This window comes from Podarcis filfolensis (genome assembly GCF_964270895.1).
Source record: "Podarcis filfolensis genome assembly, chromosome: 2".
Lineage (NCBI taxonomy): Eukaryota > Metazoa > Chordata > Lepidosauria > Squamata > Lacertidae > Podarcis > Podarcis filfolensis.
In genome coordinates this window covers 100465452-100486305 of record NC_139605.1, presented here as the reverse complement: position 1 = coordinate 100486305, position 20854 = coordinate 100465452, and the positions used below count along the sequence as shown (strand labels likewise).

General features: G+C 43.4%; 1 protein-coding gene across 17 annotated transcripts in view; it reads left to right on the top strand.

The window, feature by feature from the left end:
• The window catches only part of ARSG (arylsulfatase G), a 122521-nt gene that overhangs the window by 21028 nt on the left and 80639 nt on the right, over positions 1–20854 (top strand). For 4 of the 17 annotated variants that reach the window (XR_014544426.1, XM_083598792.1, XM_083598791.1 and 1 more), the window contains exons 2-5: positions 8831–8983; positions 15340–15451; positions 16752–17116; positions 19726–19913. Coding sequence is in view for 11 of the 17 variants with exons in the window: in XM_083598792.1 (XP_083454918.1) it covers positions 16887–17116; positions 19726–19913 (418 nt within the window). In the remaining 6 variants the exon portion in view is untranslated. Of the gene's footprint in view, positions 1–8830; positions 8984–9394; positions 9414–10937; positions 11025–13462; positions 13860–15339; positions 15452–16751; positions 17117–19725; positions 19914–20854 lie in introns of those variants that run through there. The other 13 variants (XR_014544427.1, XM_083598793.1, XM_083598788.1 and 10 more) reach the window with 8 other exon arrangements.

Here is a 20854-nt window from a genome sequence, read left to right as displayed (position 1 = left end):
ATTGGCACTAGGGAGAGCAAGGATGGGCTTCATGTTCATTCCTATGCTTCCCTATTGAGAGCAAGCCCTGGATGAGAGTTAGATCCGCCAAGCATCCTCGACGGATGCTGCCCGTGCCGGAGCCCCGACGCGAGCGCTTCCCTAAGGAATTAATGCGGAGTCGCTCGCTGCTTAAGTGACAACAAAACGCAGTTCTGATCCCCCGCAGTTTCAAATCTATGGGGAGAATTTCATAATGGGCTTTCTTGCAGCTCCGCAAGACGTTTCCGACTCCAGTGCCGAGCAAATCCTGTATAAAGGAATTGCAAACCCACAGCTTCCTTGGGCTGGGGCTTCAAAGGAAACCAATTGCTAGATTGCCACCCTAAGGGGCTACAGGACTTATGTAGTGCATAATGAACTTTTTGTGTGTGCGCGCGCCCCCCTTTCTCCCAGCAATTTTTTGTTTTTTTTAAAAAAAAATCTGCCCCCATCAATGACAATTGTATTACGCGCGGGACCCGGCGAGCGCCTCCTAGCGGCTGCATTGCCCGGCGGCGCTCTGTCGGGCACGAGCGCGGGCGCCCTGCTTGGCGGCGGCGGCGCGAGCGCGTTCCACTTTCCCAGGTTCGAGCTCGTGCCGCTGCAGCTGCTGCTGCTCGAGCCGATCCGGGCAGAACAGGTTTCTGCCAGTTTGGGTGTGTGTCTGGCTGTTGCTGTGTGTGCACACACTAGAGACTCGTAATCTCCCGGAAGCTGAGCTCTCCTTGTTGCATTGGGGGAATGCTGGTGACTCAGTTGGGCTGGCTGGCGGTGCTTTGCAAAGCGCTCTGGGCAAAGCCGGGGGGCATCCATCCTGGCACGGTGTCCTTTGCGTGTGTGCGCCTACACCCTTGGAGTCAGCAGTTTTGCAGTCTTCACTTTGAACCTTCGGTTCTGCCAGCAAAGTCTTTTGAATGTAGGAATGTTTTTGTTTTGTTTTTAATTCATTTTCTTTTATGGCTTTGGAACAAATAAAGCTTTAGCAGGATTTTCAGAAATATTTGCCATCTCTGCTCATGAATGACCCCTGTGAGGTTTTTGTGGGTTTTTTAAAAATGAAGTAAAATTCCTAATACAAGCTCCTAACTTACTTGTCTTTACTGTGGAAGGGGTTAAGATGTAAGTCAAAACTAGACTAAGGACCCAGATTAATCACAGTATTGATTTTTTTTATTTTTGTAATGTAATGTATTTTTTTCTTAGTTTTGGATGTAGAACTGCAGCAGGAGAGGGTTAACTTTTCTTTAGCGTTATGTTAAATCCAGTTGAAAACTAGTCCCCTTTTTAAAAGCAGTGTGCAGGTAAACCTGCTTTTGTTTAAAATAATTTCAGGGGTTTCTTTAGAGCAAGAAACATTCAAATAATTAGTGTGGGGTTTTTTTCAATGGCCCATTGATCTCAGCTCTATTTTTAAAAAGTGACATTTTTTCAGTGAATTTTAAAAAGGTGATTGCTGGAGTGATTTTTGTTAAGGTTTTCCCCCACCCCCCATAATTTGGTTTATACTGAATTAACTTTTTTACCCCAGTGTGTAAAATCCCATACAGAAAACAAAGCAATATTCATAATGACTTTCTGTTAGCTGCACATTAAAAAACAAATGTAGCATAGTTCTATGAAATGAGCTCTGATATGTTTGTTCAGAGGGCCTTTGGAAGCAAATCCTTCTTATATCAAAGGGGCTTACTTGTAGTGAAACACCTAAGGCTAAAGGTCTGTGAAATATTCCATTGAAATCAATATTTACACTGTACCTATTGGGATGTTAAACAGCAAACCAGTATTTTCATTGCAATTCCTGCTTGTAGCAAAACATAAGGCTGCAGTTATATTTCCACAGACTGGAGTAACTCAGTTTGCGATAGGATGCGAGTAGGGGTCACAGCTCTGGAGGATTAGCTTGTTTTCGGAGTTAAAACTATATTTCCAATTGTTACAAATGCCTTTTAACTATTAAGTAATTGAAAGGAACTAATACCATTCTGGACCATCCTTAGCTTAAAAAAGCAAGGTGGTCAGCCAGAATATCTATGCTCTGTTCTCGCACAGCTGAAAACCTTACCAATACCACAACAAAACAAACTTAACAATAAATAGGCATTGCCCCAGAGTTGCTTATAAATATGCTAAAAGAATACAACTATCAGTATAATATACAGTTAAAACACAGCAGGGCAGCAGCAGTTACCATAAAAACAAAGTGATTAAAAGTTATAAAATGCCCACAAACTTGGCTTCAGGCAAGCCTCCATGGGTGTGGGAGGTGTTTTTTGTTGTTGTTTTTAGTGGGTGTGCCACAATTACTAAAAAGGCTTTGTTTGGTCACTGCTTGCCTGTTTACTACTCAGATGTAGAGGACAATATAGAGAAGGGACCTCTGAAGACGATAAACTTAGACCTTGAGTCAACTAAATCGTTGCACTAGCGGGAGCCAACACAAGTCCCACTAGTGCACAATTAATCAGTTAAAATGCACTCCTAATTAAAAATCCTAGTGGGGGCAAAATGTTTTGACCTGGCTCCTAAGAGATGCTGATATTGGTGCTTTCCTACCTTGCCTGCAGCCTCACTGAGAAATAGTGTTGTGAGTAATCTGCGTCTGCAAGATGCCAGCTTTTGAAAGGCTATGACCTGTCACAATGGAGACTCTGGCTGTACAGAAAATTGATTTCATTTCCTCAACTCCTGGCTCTCTCAGGGCTACATAAAAAAAATAAAAATCAAAGGCTGATTTCTGATGTTTATTCAGCCTCTGGAAGAGAACACCTTTTGGCCTGATAAGTTATTTACATTTCAAACAAAGAGGATGACGCTGTATATGTTTTTTTGTTCCTGCGTTCACTGAATTTCTTAACGTTGTTCTCTGCAGCATGTGCAGCTGGGCTGCTTGAAGAGCAAGCTCTGGTCAGGCTTGTTTTTATTTTATCAGTTTCTGCTCTCCCCTTACACAAACACACGCAAATGTACATGCTCATATGCGTGAACATAATCCCATTGCCATTTAAAGCACTGGATTCCTGAGCCCTGTAGTTTTTATCATTGCTGCTTTTTTGTATTTGAACTCTTGACTTTGTGCCCTCCTGTAGTAAGAGATAATAACTTCATTCATCCTTGAATGGTAAAATTAAACCCTATTGGTGGAAACTTGGTGGAAACTTGACACGTTGCCATGCTGATCAAACACATTGCAAAGCAAACTTTTGCTTTGCTTAATCAAGGGAGAACTTAAAAAAAATTTTTTTGTAAGGATGCCTTTGACGAGAAAACTTCTGCAGCCCAGAAAATTTCATTCTCACCAAATTTGCTAAGAGCAGAATAAATTGTGCAAATATCACACAAGTAATATTGTGGACTAGATGATCCTCTTGGTCCCTTCTGATTCTGCTATGTTACTTGAAGAACTGCCTGCATCCTTACTAATCTGTCAGTACTTTAAGATCTGTCCCTGAAGCCCTACTGAGGTATAGGAATTATGATTTCACAGGACATGAGATAAGCCTACTACTAATTTCACCTTGCAAGAAACTCCATTTGACTTTGGTTGGTAGCCTGACCCAAGGGTCTGAGGTTCCCCACCCCAGCTATAGAGAACTTTTAAGAGTTACATGGGCATCAGGGAGGACCCAAAAATGGCTTCAAAATAGCCCAAGTAATCCCTTCTCGTCGCAATGTAGGTGAGACTTCCTGGTTCATTTTGAAGCTGTATTTTAGTCTTATTTCCTTTGTCTTTGGCCTCTACCTCTCAAATATTGGCACAGCAGTCTGTTGGGAAGGATAGGACTTCACTATTTATTTCAACTCTCAACAGGAAGGCTGGTGTAGGGAGCTTGGAGTGTTACCGTAATCGGTCCTCAATCCCTTCCAACTCAGCTAAGTTCTGTTATTTGATCCACCTGCTTGCAGGGGTTCCCAGCACCAAAGCAGAGAGGAGTGGGGAGACAGAATGCAGCATTCCTCTCTTACTTGCTCAGTTATCTCAGAATCTTGACCCACTTATCACAATCCCAACTCCCATCAGCCCCCAGCCAACATGGCCAGCGGTCAGAGTTGAAGTTGAACCCTATCTCGAGGGCTTTAAAGGTCAGCACCAACACTTTGAAATGTGCTTGGAAACGTACTGGGAGCCAGTGGAGATCCTTTAGGACTGGTGTTATATGGTCTTGGAGGCCACTCCCAGTCACCAGTCTAGCTGCCGCATTCTGGATTAGTTGTCGTTTCTGAGTCACCTTCAAAGATAGGCCCAAGTATAGCATTGCAGTAATCCAAGCGGGAGATAACTACTGTAGAACATGCACCACTCTGGCGAGACCAAAAGTGCATTGTTTGCCGCTGAAATGTTCCCAAAGAGGAACTGGAACAGCAGTTGAATTCTCCCAGTTCTATAACTCCCTTTTGTAGATACGAATCCTAAAATTGCCACCTTATCTCCATATATATTTATCTGCGCACAGATAGGTACCTGCTGTTGTTCTTCTAATGGAAGCTGAGTTTCTTGGGTCTCTTGTTTTAAAACAGATCCGACCAGAATCCAAGGAGCATCATGCAGAACTTCACTCTGGGAGACACGTCTTCCTTGAAATACTCTGTACAAACCAGATTTCTCCCTTGGCTTTAAAATGAAAAGCAAAATGATAGTAGGCTTACCCCATTGCCAGTGTTGTAGAAACCGCTGTCCTCAGGGCTGGAGGACCAGTTAAATGCCTCTACAGAGACAATGACAGTGGATGGCTCTTCGGCTCCACAGTTTCAAGGAGGGTGATGAGAGGAGAACAAGGAAGATGCCTCTATACCCAACTCTTTTTAAGCAAATAAGCTTGGATATTTATAAGGGCTTAAACTCCTCCTCCAGAGGAATAACTTTGGAGAAGTTGCTCATCCCCCCTGCTAAGGTGCTGTCTTACATTTTTCCAGCATAAGCTAATAACTAACTTAACCAAGCTGCAGTAGATTTCACCGGCCATTGAGGCTAAGTAGGGAAACGCTCTGGTTTCCAAAAAGATCCGGGCTGCTTCCTTCAAGCTATGTAAAAATGTCTTGGTGAAACAGCTGCTGCCCAAATTCTTGGAGGGGAAGCCCAGAAGCAGCTTGGCGGTTCATTGGGTGATACCCCTTGCATTCCTGGGGATATAATGTGGGGCCCTTGGTCTCCCATTGGCTGCCCACCCAGGACATAGGCATAGTTGCAAAGTCCAGGATGAAAATAGTATCAGAACCAACAGGCGGAAGGAAGTATTCCAGGCAATTGTGAACGTTTAATGTGCATTTGTTGCATAGTTCAGGGCAGGGTGAGAAACTCGGGGCGGAGTGCAGCAGAAAATTTCGGTTTTCCTTGGGCGGCAAATCTTTCTCAACCTTGATCCCATGGAATAAAAATGTAATTTAAAATACAATAATTCTACGAGATGAAAAGTACTGCTTAAGCATAGCGTGCCTTCTTTCTGATGATACACAGGGGGCAAATAATTAGGAAGTAATTGTAAAACAAAAGAAGCTGTTAGGATTTTAGAAACAGGCACATTTCTTTTGCTGTTCTTGTAATCAGGCCTTTAACTATTTATATTTATTTAAATTTATATATTTATATTTATATTTGAGTGGTTTTTTAAAAATTGTAGTCTTATCCATATAATGATAAATTTTCTCTTGGCTATTATCTCTATATCTGCTTCCAGAAAAGGAGGATCCAGACAGAGACCTGCCTTATAGCCCAGGCAGAGTTTTTTTGGGGGGGGGATTTGGGTTTGGCGGCTCTTGGGCAAAATAGTCATTTGGGGTCCCTTAAATGTATGGAAGCACATATACCGTAATTTCACTTAATTCTGTATGTAAAGCTGCAATGAATGTGTGAATAAATGCATCATTGCAGTCAGTGTTTATTACAACTGGAGCGGAGAATATTACTTAATAAAAACATTATCAACACCACACTGTAAATACATGAATACAGATCACAGCAGAAGGGAAAAAAGGCATTGTCTTCATATGTGATGCTCTTATGGAAACAGAAACAGAAAAGAAGAAACCCTCCTTAAAAAGCATATTGTATGACATATGGTAAATTGGTGACAGTCAGTTTACTGATAAATAACAGTATAGACAAGAGTCCATCCTATTCAATGAAATGAACTTCCTTCTTGGAAGTAAAGTCCTCAGCCAAGTCACTGTAATCCAGACTTCTCCCAATTTTATGTTCAATTGAAGTCGGTGCTAGTGCTGTCTTTGATATTTACAAGAGCATCAAAGATTTTAAATACCGTATTCTTTCCGTATACAAGACAATGAATTCCCCCCAATTTTTAAGGCAAAGATTGGAGGTTGTCTTATACACAGATTTATATGGTAAGTATTGGGTGAGTTGGCAAGGCACTCAGGGCCGGGAGATGGCTGGCGAGGCAAGGCTGTGCTGAGACGTGGGGAATCGAGCAGGGGATTGCCACCATAAAGCTCAACAACAATAACAATTTCTAAATTTTGGGCTCCCAAAAGTAGGGGTCATCTTATACATGGGGTTGTGTTATACACAGAGAAATATGGTATCTCTGCAGCTGGCTGTTAACTTTCACAAGGCTGATATCCTCCCCTATAAATAATAATGTTAAAAAAGCACAATTCTATAAAAAGCCATTTTATTGCCCTTCGTGTCTGTTTTCTAGTGTTCAGCTTGCCCTTGTAATGGATTAAAGGTTAGGAAATTGAATTTTAGTCTTTTGTTTTGTTTAACTAAAGATGTTCCCTGCTGGTTAATGTTCAGCAAGTCCATATATCACCACTTTCTTCCAGACAACGGCAGTTCCAACATTATCTCCTTGCAGTTCAGTTCTGCAGAAAGCGACAGCATGCGTGATGTTGCAACATTTCCAATACAGTGGTACCTCGGGTTACAGACGCTTCAGGTTACAGATGCTTCAGGTTACAGACTCTGCTAACCCAGAAATAGTACCTTGGGTTAAGAACTTTACCTCATGATGAGAACAAAAATAGTGCCACGACAGCAACGGGAGGCCCCATTAGCTAAAGTGGTGTCTCAGGTTAAGAACAGTTTCAGGTTAAGATCGGACCTCGGGAACAAATTAAGTTCTTAATCCGAGGTACCACTGTACAGTGGACGCTCGGGTTGCGAACGTGATCCATGCGGGATCCACGTTGGCAACCCGCAGTGGCATGTCTGCGCACGCACTGGTTGCGATTCAGTGCTTCTGCGCATGCACAAAGCGTGATTTAGCACTGCTGTGCATGCGCAACCCCTGAAACTGGAAGTAACCTGTTCCAGTACTTCTGGCTTTTGGCGGGTCCATAATCCGAAAAAACGCAACCTGCAGTGTCTGTAACCCGAGGTATGATTGTACATAGTTGATTTACAATAGAATTTCCAGTCTTCTGTGCTAGAATTTCCTAAGAAGTGGCACCGTGTAAGACTGGCCATTGATTCAGTTGGCTAGGAATTAAAGTTTATGTGCAAGTCCTTGTGAGTTCTCCGTGAATTGCAGAGAACAAGTCTGGCAGTTGGCAGGTCTGTCTCTAGACCCTCCTCCAAAGATGACCTGAGGCACATTGTTCCTAAGCCCTTCAGAGGGAGGGTGTGAGTGTCTGTAAGAGGCACAAATCAAGTGTATCAGAAGATAACGTAGCAGTGTTACATGTGTGTTTTAGTGTTGCGATTCCAAGAAATCCCAGTTTTGGCTGGTCGGTGACTCATACACGTAGCTATACCAAGCAAATTGGATTACATGATGACTCAGCACTTACTCGGCAAGTTAAGGTTTGCATCCATGCCTGGGAACTAGTTTGGAAAAGAGAGAGTATCTGCCCCCTTCGTGAGTCATGAAAGTAGCTTTCACCCACGGAAGCTCCTGGAAAAGAAGATGATAAACTTATCACCACCTCTACAGTGCTGAGCTAATTTCCATTCTTTACTGTTTATTTTCCTTGGGCAACTGATTCACAACTTCTTAATGAATCAACCCACCCATTCATACAGTCTTAAGAGAGACACTTGCCAGTGCTGCAGACAGGACCATATATACTGCGTCAAGGCTGGAAAGCAAACTCCTACACAAAAGTAACACAAATCGCCCTGAATAGTGGAATTCTGTGATCTGTAAACACTCTCTACTGTTCTCTGCTTCCGCTGAAGCCCTTTCCCTGATTACAGGAAACTGCTAATGCTCCTCATTTCCCCCCAACTACTGAGCATTTGATATTTTACCAAGCATTTCCCACATACTCTAAGTCTTCGCTGCCTTTCTTTCCCTTTTATTAAAGCTAAAGGGACCCCTGACCATTAGGTCCAGTCGTGGCCAACTCTGGGGTTGCGGCGCTCATCTCGCTTTATTGGCCGAGGGAGCCGGTGTACAGCTTCCGGGTCATGTGGCCAGCATGACTAAGCTGCTTCTGGTGAACCAGAGCAGCGCACAGAAACGCCGTTTACCTTCCCGCCGGAGCAGTACCTATTTATCTACTTGCACTTTGACGTGCTTTCAAACTGCTAGGTTGGCAGGAGCTGGGACCGAACATCAGGAGCGAGCCCCGTCTCGGGGATTTGAACCGCTGACCTTCTGATCGGCAAGTCCTAGGCTCTGGTTTAACCCACAGCGTCACCCGCGTTCCTTTCCCTTTTATTACTTTATTTTATTTCAATATTCAGAGTTACACCATGCCACTCAGCGGTTATAATCCTATTCTACAATACTAATGACTCACCCACACTCAACGTTTATAATCGCAGTTGTATTTGAAGAATTCCATCTTACCCGGTTTCATTCTTTTTAACAGATTTCTTACTATGTTCTGCTATTTTTCTTCTTCTTAGACTTCAAGCCCTGCTGTGAACTTAGCCTATGGAAAGTTACCAGAAGGGTTTTCCAGTCCTTGAAAGAGTCTAAGCTTCTGTCTCTTATCAGTGCCGTCAGTTTTGCCATCTCTGCGTCTTCCAAGATTTCCATCAGCCTTTGAAGGTAATGCCGTAAGCATACTTCTCTTAACACAGCAGTATTCTAATCCTGGTTATTTTTTTATTTTTTTAATTGGGTTTTATAAACAAGAATAATGTTGTACAAATAAGTATATACCAAGTCTAATCCAGCTCTCACTTCCATACACCACTACTGGGAACACCACAGTTTTAACTATACGGACCTTTGTTGGCAAGGTGATGTCTCTGCTTCTTTTTAAGATGCTGTCTAGGGCAGCAATGATTGGGATACAATTGTAGGCCGGACACTGGATTTTTTCCCAACTAGAATTTGTAAATTGGTAAGACGCAGCGTGTTTTTGTTTTGTTTTTTAAACCAAAGATGTGAAGGAAGAGAAGAAGAAGAAGAGGAGGAGGAGAAAGGATTGGTGAAAAGGGGGTCAAGCTGTTCAGTTGACAGCAGAATGTACTCCCTTGGAAGGTAGTGGTCTCTCCTTCATTAGAAGTATTTAAGCAAAGCTTGGGTGGCCATGTGTCATGGATGCTTTAGCCGAGATGCCTGCATTGCAGGGAGTTGGACTAGATCGGTCCCTTCCAACTCTACAATTCAATGATTCCTGGACAGGATGGAAGAAGAGGAAGACTTTTAAAGCATGGGTAGGCAAACTAAGGCCCGGGGGCCGGATCCGGCCCAATCGCCTTTAAATCCGGTCCGGGAATCAGCGTGTTTTTACATGAGTAGAATGTGTCCTTTTATTTAAAATGCATCTCTGGGTTATTTGTGGGGCCTAGGAATTTGTTCTTCTTTTTTTCAAAATATAGTCCAGCCCCCCACAAAGTCTGAGGGACAGTGGACCAGCCCCCTGCTGAAAAAGTTTGCTGACCCCTGCTTTACAGTAATCATTTCTGACGCAGATAGGGCTCTCAGGCTACCTGTTCCAAGGTACTTCCAAAGACGTCACAACCTTTGTTTTAGCTTTCTCAAACATTAAACCAGAAGTTCAGGCCAGGCGTCTCTCTTGCCCTTTAAAATAGGTAGAGCACAGTGTCCCCTTCAAAAAGAGAGAAGTGTTTGCTGTTTTGCAAGCCACATGAGAAATGCTTGCTTTCTAAGAGTAAACAGAGGCCTTTGCCAGAAGTTCAGACTGACTTAGGCTCATCAGTCAAAGAGAGGAGAGCCTGCCAAGCAATCTGTTTCGGGGGCCTTTTGATAAAGCTGAGGATGTGTCAGAAGGAAAATGAACTGATATTGCTTGATGTGTGTGTGTGTGTGTGTGTGTGTGTGTGTGTGTGTGTGTGTAACTTGGTATTAATGTAGCGTTTTTATATGCAACTTTGTATTTTTGTAATATTTTATTTAAGTTGTCTGTTGTTGCTTCAGTTTTCTATACACTGCTTGGAGATATGTTTAATATATTAACCATTATCAATTTGAATAACCAGTTATTGTGTTTTACTAAAATATTGAATGACAGGGGGAATCTCATGTACAGATGCCCTTTCTTTCTTTCATTTAACCACAGTTGTTATCTCCAATCGTTACACACACACATTCATTCATTAAGTTTGGCCTTTGACAGTGAACTTGAGTCTGGGAGGTTTGAGAACAGTCCGCCTCTGAATTCTTGGCTTGCAGCGGGTGCTTCTTGGGTTTTCTTCCTTTCCCCCTCTTGCTATCACAGGGCTTTGTTTTGTTTTGTTTATTCAAGTATTTACTCATGCCCCTCATTTAACTAGGTCACTCTTTTTCTGCCCCCCCACCCCTTGGTCGCATGGAATGACCTACCAATTTTGTATCTTCAGCTGCACATTCTTTCCCCAAGGTCATTGATACACAACTGGAAACATCTGTCATAATACTGGTCTTAGCAGGACTCAACCAGCCCATTCCACCCACCTCTAGTGACTGCTTATACTGACAATGTCTTGTACTCCTTGCTATTCAAGCTGGTTCTTTCTACTTTTCAAGTGCCCTCCCCTGATAACATTCATTCTGCCATTTCAGATTAGGCTGGTGCTGATGACTGCGAACAACTAGCTTTCAGACCTGGAAACTGAGTCAGTTTTGTCCAGTTTCTCAGAAGATCAGAAGGTTGGCATCTTGTAAAATTTCAGCTCTGACTTTGTAGTCGTCAGCTTTTTCATGCCCTGTGTATGCTCATTTAGTTATAAAACTGGCTGATCTGCTGGTCCCAATATAATTTCCCACAATGCAGGGAGTTGGGCTGGATGACCTTTGGGGACCCTTCCAGCTCTACAATTCTATGATTCTTTGATTCTATGATTGCATCCCGGGGATACAATTTACTGTTCCATGGTTTAGATAGGATGGCAGAACCCTTTGTGACAAAAGCCAAAATGGCCAGGGGTACAAGTAGCATACTTCTTGCCGCAGGTAGGTAGCTGTGTTGGTCTGCCATAGTTGAAACAAACAAACAAACAAACAAACAAACAAACAAACAAAAAATTCCTTCCAGTAGCACCTTAGAGACCAACTAAGTTTGTTATTGGTATGAGCTTTTGTGTGCATGCACACTTCATGTACACGAAAGCTCATACCAATAACAAACTTAGTTGGTCTCTAAGGTGCTACTGGAATGAATTTTTGTTTTGTTTTGTTTATACTTCTTGGCAGTTCTAACTGTGGGTACTGTTTTTGATCTGTGTTATAAGAGAAACTGCTCCCTTTCCCTTATGGGGTATTCCAGAGCCCGTATAGAGTCCTAGCAGTAGGAGAAAATAACAGAGGCCAACCAGAGTACAGTGGTACCTCTGGATGCGAACGGGATCCGTTCCGGAGCCCTGTTCGCATCCTGAAGCAAACACAACCCGCGTCTGCGTGGCTCGCAATTTGCCGCTTCCGCGCATGTGTGTGACGTCATTTTGAGCATCTGCGCGAGCGGCGAAACCCGGAAGTAACGCGCTTCATTGCTTCCAGGTCGCCACAGAGTGTAATCTGAAAACACTCAACCTGAAGCACGTTTAACCCGAGGTATGACTGAATATTGAGAAGCAAAACGGCTAGTAAGCCTGATCTTTATTAAAGGAACTGTTGCAACATGGTCCCCACTCACCACACTCAGGAGGGAGAACCCTAAACGATGGTGTGCAAGCCCTTTTATAGACTTTTGAAATTGCCCACCCTGTAGCCCAAGACCACCATCTCAAAACATACATACATACATCACAAAAGAAGGCAGTCTACAGCAGAAATCCTGCCTGCCCGGATACCTGGCAATGGTCACTGATTGCATTACCTGGGCAGTCTGGCCATTCTTTTGTGATGGTTAATACTTTAGTTCCTGAATCCAGGTCACGGGCTCACCCTATTCATACACAAATACGCCCTTAAGACAGGATTTGCAAGCAAAAAGACAACGGGAAGGCTTTCTCTGTTTGCCTCCCTTACTGCAGAGGAATATTTGAGTTCATTGGGAGAGTCAAAATGGCTTCAGGATTGCTCTCACATACTATTTCAGATGCATGGTTCATATATTTAGATATTTGTGCATTTGTGAATATTTATTCTACACTTGAGACCTTAAAATTCTTAAAACAATCTGCAAGTTCTTTTTCAGCCCATACTGCACAGAAGCTGCATTCAGATGCTTGGTTTATTGAACGAGTTTTACAGGTTACAATCCAAGCACTTCTGCCCCAATTTCTAACACTCTTTTTTTCACTGCAGTACACACACACAAACACATATACATATACATGTGAAACAGACATTACAACGAAAAAGGCACAGAGGAGAAAAAGAAAGACTGTTCCTATCCAAACAACATTCCCTGAGTTTCACAATACATTTGTGTGACAAACGAAAGCTGAACATCATTTGCTGAGCTATGACAGGACAAGAGAAAAGACGATCATAACAAATAAAAAATTTCCTTTGAGGTCATTCATAATTTTTGTTCAAGTTAGCAAAATTAGAAGAAAGTAGCCCGAACAATGCACACCAGCATAGAATTATCATGTTACAAAGTCTTACATGATGGGAAGGAGAGGATAGGTTAGGTTTTTATTAACACATATAGTAAAATCATAATGCTCCCCAATAAAGTAATCTTTTTCGAATGCGCTTGTGTGCCTTTCATTTTGTAGTTGACCTTCTCTGCAAAGGCCAGCTGTCATACCTTATGGCACCAGTAATATATTGCAGCTCACTTCAGAGCCTGCCCAAATCGAGCGATGGTTAAGTTGGGATCCCACGAGCAAGCAGGAGCAAGCTACTATTTGCAGCGAAGACCCCTTAATATGTCCTTGTACATTTAATCCTCTTAAATCCTTGCGCTTGCCTGCCTTCTGCGCTTGTCTGCACAGAGAACCCTGACTCCTTTATGACCTGTCCTTTGCATGTCCTATCTTGATCATATTGCAGATCTAGAGAAGATTGCTTTTCTGGTAACCTTCAAAACCTCGTAAGTATAAGTGAGAGTTCAGGCATGAATGTGTTTTTACAGTAAGGATTTCTACGTGTGGGTGGCAAATTAGGATTTTGTTTTTGTATCTTTTTCTCTTCTACAGCATCACCCACCCATATAGGTGGGGGTTACCTTCCGAGGCACTGTGCGCATAGGTGAAATTGTGTTTAATTGAAGCACCCGTTGAAAAACCCTGCAGACAAACCTCTGGGAACCCCAGAAAAAAGACCCTTTTACAAACCAGCAGCCCTACCGGACGGGTAGGAATGGTGGCAATGGAAGCACTCAGTCTTCCTCATTGCTGAAGGATGATTTGCAAACAATGACAAACAAGGTAGACTGGTACCCCCAAAGTGCTTGGCTGTTGGTAAGACTCACTTGGTGGAGCTGATGGTGTCTTGAGGAGGAACATGATGATGGGCAGCTGGCGCTTCTGTCTCTTCAGTTGGTCAGGACATTTTTAGGCAGCCTCATGGTCCGTGGATGCAGCTTCAACACAGGTGCCAATGTTCTTCAAATCGAAGCATTGTTTGAAGTGGGTCAGCAAGCCAGAACTGGCTCAGAACCCCTTCTCAGGCTGCCTCAAGTGCACATACAGTATGAGAGTCTTCTTGCGCAAGGTGCTGCCATCAATGGGGATATGCTGGCGGTTCATGTCTTCTAGCCATTGGTTCAGTGCCTCACGTGCCTTCAACAAGGTCTCATCCTGCACGTGGCTGGGGACCTTGGCAGTTGTGGGTGTACAGGCACTCGCTGCCTCCGATGCCCGGATTTTCTTCTCTTGTACTTTAACGGCAGATATGCTGGACTCATTCCTGTCAGGATACGCCGGGAGGGGGGGTCTTGCAGCCCCCAAGATGAGACGAAACCTCTCTGGGCGTCTTCCTGGTGTTGCACAGCTCCGGGACGTCCATAAATCAACAGTCCCGGGATGCTCCAGCATCACATAGCAGATGCCTATGCGCACGCACACTCAGCAGAGGTCAGCAGAAACGAATTGGAGAATTATGTGCTCATTCTAATCTTTTATTCAGCAATATTTACAGGAAAACGATCATGGCGTCCTCTCCCTTCAGCTCCGAGAGAGAACAGAAAGTAAAAAGTACAAAAACACAACAGAGCGGAAGAGATAAGGCTACCTTCCATTCTCAGGCTTTTCCAAGCCTAGAAAGTAAACATGGGCGTGTGATGTAACTATCACACACCCAGCAACGGAGGACTGATATACTAACAATTCCTGCCAAACTTGTGTGCCACAACACACACACTCAAGTCATCCTGTCAGCAATCCAGCGCTTCCAATTCCTCCTCCAGCGTGGGTACCACTCACTGCCTCTTGGGTTTGCCATCACCTGAGGAAGGTGATGAGGCTGTGCTTTTAGGCGCCATCTCAAAGAACGACTCAAAAAACACCTCCAGAACCTCCAAACTCCAGCACAATTCCTCTCTCTCAACCTCCTCTTTCAAACTTCAACTCTCCACAAGCCTCAATGGTTGGTGCGAGGGCTCTTGGGATTGCAATTGTGAAGGCCTGTGGGATTGCAAGGTTCTGTTTTTGCAACTTTTCTGACAGCTTCACGCCTCTTCTGGGGCTGTTTTAGTGATTCTTAATTCGCTTCCAGGTTCGGCACAATGCATATATACACAGTTGCGTACATACTGAATGCATAAATGGGGGATGTCTGTATATTGGAAATTAATAAAACTATATTTTTATTTTTATTTTAAAAAGATCTATGCATGGTGGTGGTTAGGAAGAACAGATGCTGCTCTTCTTGTGTTTTTGTTTCTATGTGCAAGCATACTGTTGTCTTCTTTTAACCTTGCCTTACATATGTGTGAAAACACTCATAAAATTAACTCAGCTGTGCATTTGAAAATGACAGTTCCGATTTCTGCCAAAGCAAAAATGTGTCTTCCACACCCCACCCCTGCTCCAATTAAAATTTTGTTTTTATTTAATTTTGTCTTCTGGTACAGGCAAACTAGGTATGTCAGAAGTTCTCCCTTCTCCAGATCAAATTCAGAAGTCATCTAATGCGGGTTGAGATACACAGAAGAAGAAAAACATACATCAATTTAAGATGCCAAGGTGAGAATTTTGTGGATTTAAAGCAGGCATAGGCAAACTCGGCCCTCCAGATGTTTGGGGACTACAACTCCCATCATCCCTAGCTAACAGGACCAGTGGTCAGGGATGATGGGAATTGTAGTCTCAAAACATCTGGAGGGCCGAGTTTGCCTGTGCCTGATTTAAAGGGATATCACTGGAGGTTTGGAGTGACAGAAAGAATAACTATCAGGGTATTTATACTAAACCAGAAGTACCTGGGCTGAAGGACCCCATCGTGCCAGCGTCTCCCCACCACCACCACCTCCTTTAGAATTGATGACTGATATAGCAAGCTGGGCTCCTTTTAAACAAGGAGGCTTAGCTCAAGGAAAGCCGAGCTAGCTACTCAGATGGAGGTGCAACTTCTGGTTAAGGCTCAGTGTGAGGATGATTATGCCTGAAGCAAAATTTGAGATCTGCTCTTTTGGGGGAGGCCTGAACTCTGCTCTGCATGAAGCTGTCAAGAGTGCCAATGATGCCCCTCGCCCCACCCAAACCTGAACCCTCATCTACTGAGACTATTGGGGAAATAAGTAGGTGAATAATGTTTTGGCAGCTGGGTCTGCTCTAGAGACAGTTGTACTTCAGTTGTGTGGAATCTAGGGACCTTCAGAGTGCTATCCTGAACACTTGCTTCTGAACATGCCCCTTGAACACAGAGACTTTTCTTCAAGGAAGCATTCATAGAAGGAGTGAACTTGTTAGTTGTGTGACCAACCTACCCGTTGATTTCAATATGGCTTAAGTACTGTATTTTTCTGTGTATAAGATGCCCCCATATATAAGACAACCCCTATTTTTGAGCCCAAAATTAAGAAATAAATATTTTAAACATTCCATGTATATGACGACCCCCTTATACTTTTCCCCTTGGGGGAAAGTATAGTCTTATACTTGGAAAAATATAGCATGTCCTAATTTTTTTCTGGCGTTGGACTTCAGTGTCCAAAGAGTCCTCATACTTCTCTCTACCTTGCAAATACGGTTGAAGCAGGCTTGCTGTAGAATTGTCTGAAAACTGGAGTCTGTTAATGAATTTGGGATTCTGCTTCCCATAGATGTGGGGCTGGATTTTCCTGGAAGCTTTAGCAAAATTCTGGTGGGTTCCAGCAACTTCCCCTCCATGTTGTCAGAGTTTTCCACCGTCATCAAGTCAGGCCATCACCTAGAGGCTTGGTATAGGCCGAGGCCCACTCCATATAAATATTATGTGTGCTGCTATTGCCTCTGGGTTTTCCTCCCTCTCATCTTTATTTATAATTTCCTCTTTTTTTTGCAGATGGTGCATATGTTTCTGATGATGTGAAATTCTTACATCGCCTGTGAAGAAAGCACGAACGGAGTTATAAGAGCATATTTTTAGCTAACTTGCTAGCATCCATGAGACATTTCCTAGTGGAAGATTTCTGATACAATGGAGATTCTGCTTCTGAAGGGACTATTCTTGGTGCTGGCCAGCTGCTTCCTGGGGCTCTTCTACTATCAACACCCACTTGTCTCTGCGAGTGGGAAAAGATCAGGCTACAAAAAACCCAATTTCATAATAATTTTAGCAGATGATATTGGATGGGGAGATCTTGGGTCCAACTGGAACCTGAGAAAAGACACGCCTCACTTGGATAAGATAGCAACGGAAGGCATGAGGTAAGGTTCAAACCAACGCTTAGCATCCACTATTGTTGCTGTTCATAAAAAGGGTGGAAGCTACCCTAGGCACTGCACAAAGATTAAAAAGTCATGCAGACCCTGTCCTCAGACCTGCACTTTTAAAAATGTGATGAAAAAGGGATGGTGAGGGAAGAGGACAACAAGCCAATTCAGATATCAACACAATCACATTACCAGATTTTTCGTGTATAAGATGCCACCATGTATAAGACAACCCCTATTTTTTTTAACCCAAAATTAAGAAATCTGGCCAGAACCCAAACCCAATCCTGGGCTGCTGACGCCAGAGCTTGAACCCAAGCCCAGGCTACGCACACCAGAACCCAAGCCCGCGCCACCCACACCAGAGCCCCAACCCCTGTGCATTCACCATCTGTGTATAAGACAACCCCCAATTTTTGACTTCTTTTTTTTTTTGCAAAAAACATTGTGGAAATATACGGTACATAAAGCAGAACGGAGCAACCAGTTTTGGTGGGACAGGTTGTGCTATTCACTATTAACATTTCTGTTTATTTCCATGAGGCCAGCCAACATAATCACCATCATTTTCCAGTCCTTCTGTACGATGGATGACTTTCAACAATGTATTAGCTCCCCCAGCACCCCAGAACCCTCGGTTATCAATGCTGTTGTCTATGTAAACTCGCAGTCTATATGGCATTGTGGTTTGAGTGTCAGACTAGGATTTGGTAGACCAGAATTCAAATCCCCACTCAGCCATGAAGCTCAGCGAGTGACTTTGGGCCCAGTCACTGCCTCTCAGCCTAACGTACCTCACAGGGTTGTTGTGGGGATTAAATGACAAGGGGGAAGAACCATGTTTACCACCTTGAGCTCCTTGGAGGAATGTCCTTGTGATATTAACGCTAATCGCAAAAAGCTTTCTAAAACCCAGAGAACCCACTTTTCATTTCTACCTTTCCCTGTCATGTTTTCAAAATGTGCCTCTGTAATCTCAGGGCCTGTAAAACAAAGATTAGTACAAAGATTCTCCCTGATAATGAAAGGTTGCGTCTTCTTCGGGATGGGCAAAGTTCATAAAAACTTCCTCAACAAACGTCAGCACTGACTTATAAAACCTGCCCAGGCAAATTGTCAGTCCAGGGAGCTAAGATAGCAACAGTGATTAGAACTTCTGTTTGCTGTTCTGTTTTTATACTACGGCATCCATCTTGGAGGTGATAGATTCATACCACTCTTGTTCTGTTTGGGTTTTTAAAACGCCACACCGGCTGATAAATTCTTGCCTCAGAGCTGAACGTGAACATAACATAAAATCTTCAGGTGTTGCCAATGACTTGCCCGCCCATGACTTGATTCTAGCCTCCAGGAACATCAGGCCTATGTTTTGGTCCTTTTAGACTCCTCAGGCCTCTAACACTGTCAAATTCTTCAAAAGCTCTCATTGGTATCAATTACCCCTTAGCTCAGGGGTAGGCAACCTAAGGCTGTGGGCCAGATGTGGCCCAATCGCCTTCTCAATCCGGCCCGCGGACGGTCCAGGAATCAGCGTGTTTTTACATAAGCAGAACGTGTCCTTTTATTTAAAATTCATCTCTGGGTTATTTGTGGGGCCTGCCTGGTGTTTTTACATGAGTAGAATGTGTGTTTTTATTTAAAATGCATCTCTGGGTTATTTGTGGGGTATAGGAATTCATTCATTCCCCACCCCAAAAAAAATATAGTCCGGCCCACCACATGGTCTGAGGGATGGTGGACCGGCCCACGGCTGAAAAAGGTTGCTGACCCCTGCCTTAGCTGGATTAAAAGCCACATCTCCAATCCTAAACCCCCATGACATGTATGCTGGTTTTTGGACAGTGCGCATCTCAGTCCATAGTTAAGAGCATGATGCTCTGAAAGAAAAGAAACTACCATTTGATCCAGCCTGCTTAGGGAATGATGTTCCTGGGAGAGGTTAGATAACTCCAGCCTGGCTGGAGATGTCGAGAGTGTTGGGACAATTTAATAGAACTCTCCTTTTGTGACAGCATCAGCATTCGTATTATCAACGAATCCTGTTTGCTCTCCGTTGTCCTCCGCTTCCAAGTTAGTAGTTTTGCTAATTCTGTGGGCACAAATACTTTTGTGCGTGCATAACAACCGCTGGACCTTTTCCTTACCCACCTATAGAGAACACCCAAGATGGGTTGGAAGCAGAGCTTGTTGCTTCTAGGCAGTCAGAAAGGGCTTTATTTTCCCCATAACATAACCGTGGCAAAGGATGTGGGGATAAAGACCAGACCTCTTAGCAATGGACAAGAGACCTGAGCATCTAACCAGAGTAGCCAGGGAGAGAGGCATTGCTTTCCACCAGAAAGAACACTTTAACTAGAATTTGCTGTGTCACCATTTGCTGTGTCACAAATGGATCTGAGAGTTCACAGTGTTTTATAAAGAGGAAAGAGGAAGAAGGGGGTGGGGGACACACAGAGATTAGGATTGCAATGTCGTTGAGGCTACCATTAAGAAAACCTGCATTAAACTTGACTCGATCAGAGTGAATTCTTTCAAGAAAAAGGAAGCACAATAAATGCTAAATAATAGTTGGAACCTCACTTCTTTTTTTTTACCTCCTCTAGATTTCTCGATTTCCATTCAGCGGCATCTACCTGTTCCCCATCACGAGCCTCTCTGCTTACAGGCCGCCTTGGCCTTCGCAATGGAGTGACCCACAATTTTGCTGTCACCTCGGTGGCTGGCCTCCCGTTGAATGAGACAACCTTGGGAGATGTTCTGAAGGAAGCTGGCTACCTCACTGCTGTGATAGGTAATTTAACTGACCTCCAATAGAAAATTAACTGGGTTTTGCTGGTTGTTGTTTTTATATGTACCTACATATCTGTGTTTCTATATGTATATTTCTGCTAAATTATATTATCAGTAGCACAACTCTGCATATTTCCCCATGCTTTTTGAGTGTTCAAAGTCCTTCCCACAAATCATCTCTGTACAAAAATCCTGTAAAGAGATTAGCAGAAGTGCATCCATAATGTAGATGTGAGACTCAGGCAAAGAGAGAGAGGGATAGAGTTGTCCAAAGCTACCTCTGAAGTTCATGGCAGCGGTGAGATGTGAACCAGGGATTTCCTTGCTCACAGTCTGTTGGCCGCATCAATTCCACATTAGGCTGATACTAAACACCATTGGCGTAGTATCTTGCATTGTCAATAAAAGCAGCATTTCTGGTTATATTGTTAGGGTTCACCATGGGCGAAATTGTGATCTTCAGAGGCTGTTCTTTGGGTTCCCCCACCTTTTGCCAGAAAGAGGGCCTTTTCTGCGGGGACATCCAACCTATGGAACTATCTAAAAATGTCTGCTTGTTAAAAATGTTTGCCTGGTAAATCTCTATTGCCTTTTGAGCGTGTCAGCCAAACCCCATCTGTTCTCTGTTTCAGTGGGTATTTTAAAAGCCACATAATGGGTTTTATTTAAAGTAGCGCAAAGTAGTTTATTGTGTGGGTGGAACAACTTTGACTTGCACAATGGGACTCCCCACGCCCTGAATCTGGGTCGCCCCCCCCAATCCTTCAGAGCAGATTTTGGGGGTCGGCACACATGGGGGGGGAAAGACATGGGAAAGTCCTGTTGCCCATGTGCAAGACATTTGGCTCACACATTTATTTAGTTGAATACCACACAATGATGTTTTTTTCTGCTTTTAATCTTTGTGTTTTATTGCTGGTTTGAGGGTTGTTGATTTTTTTA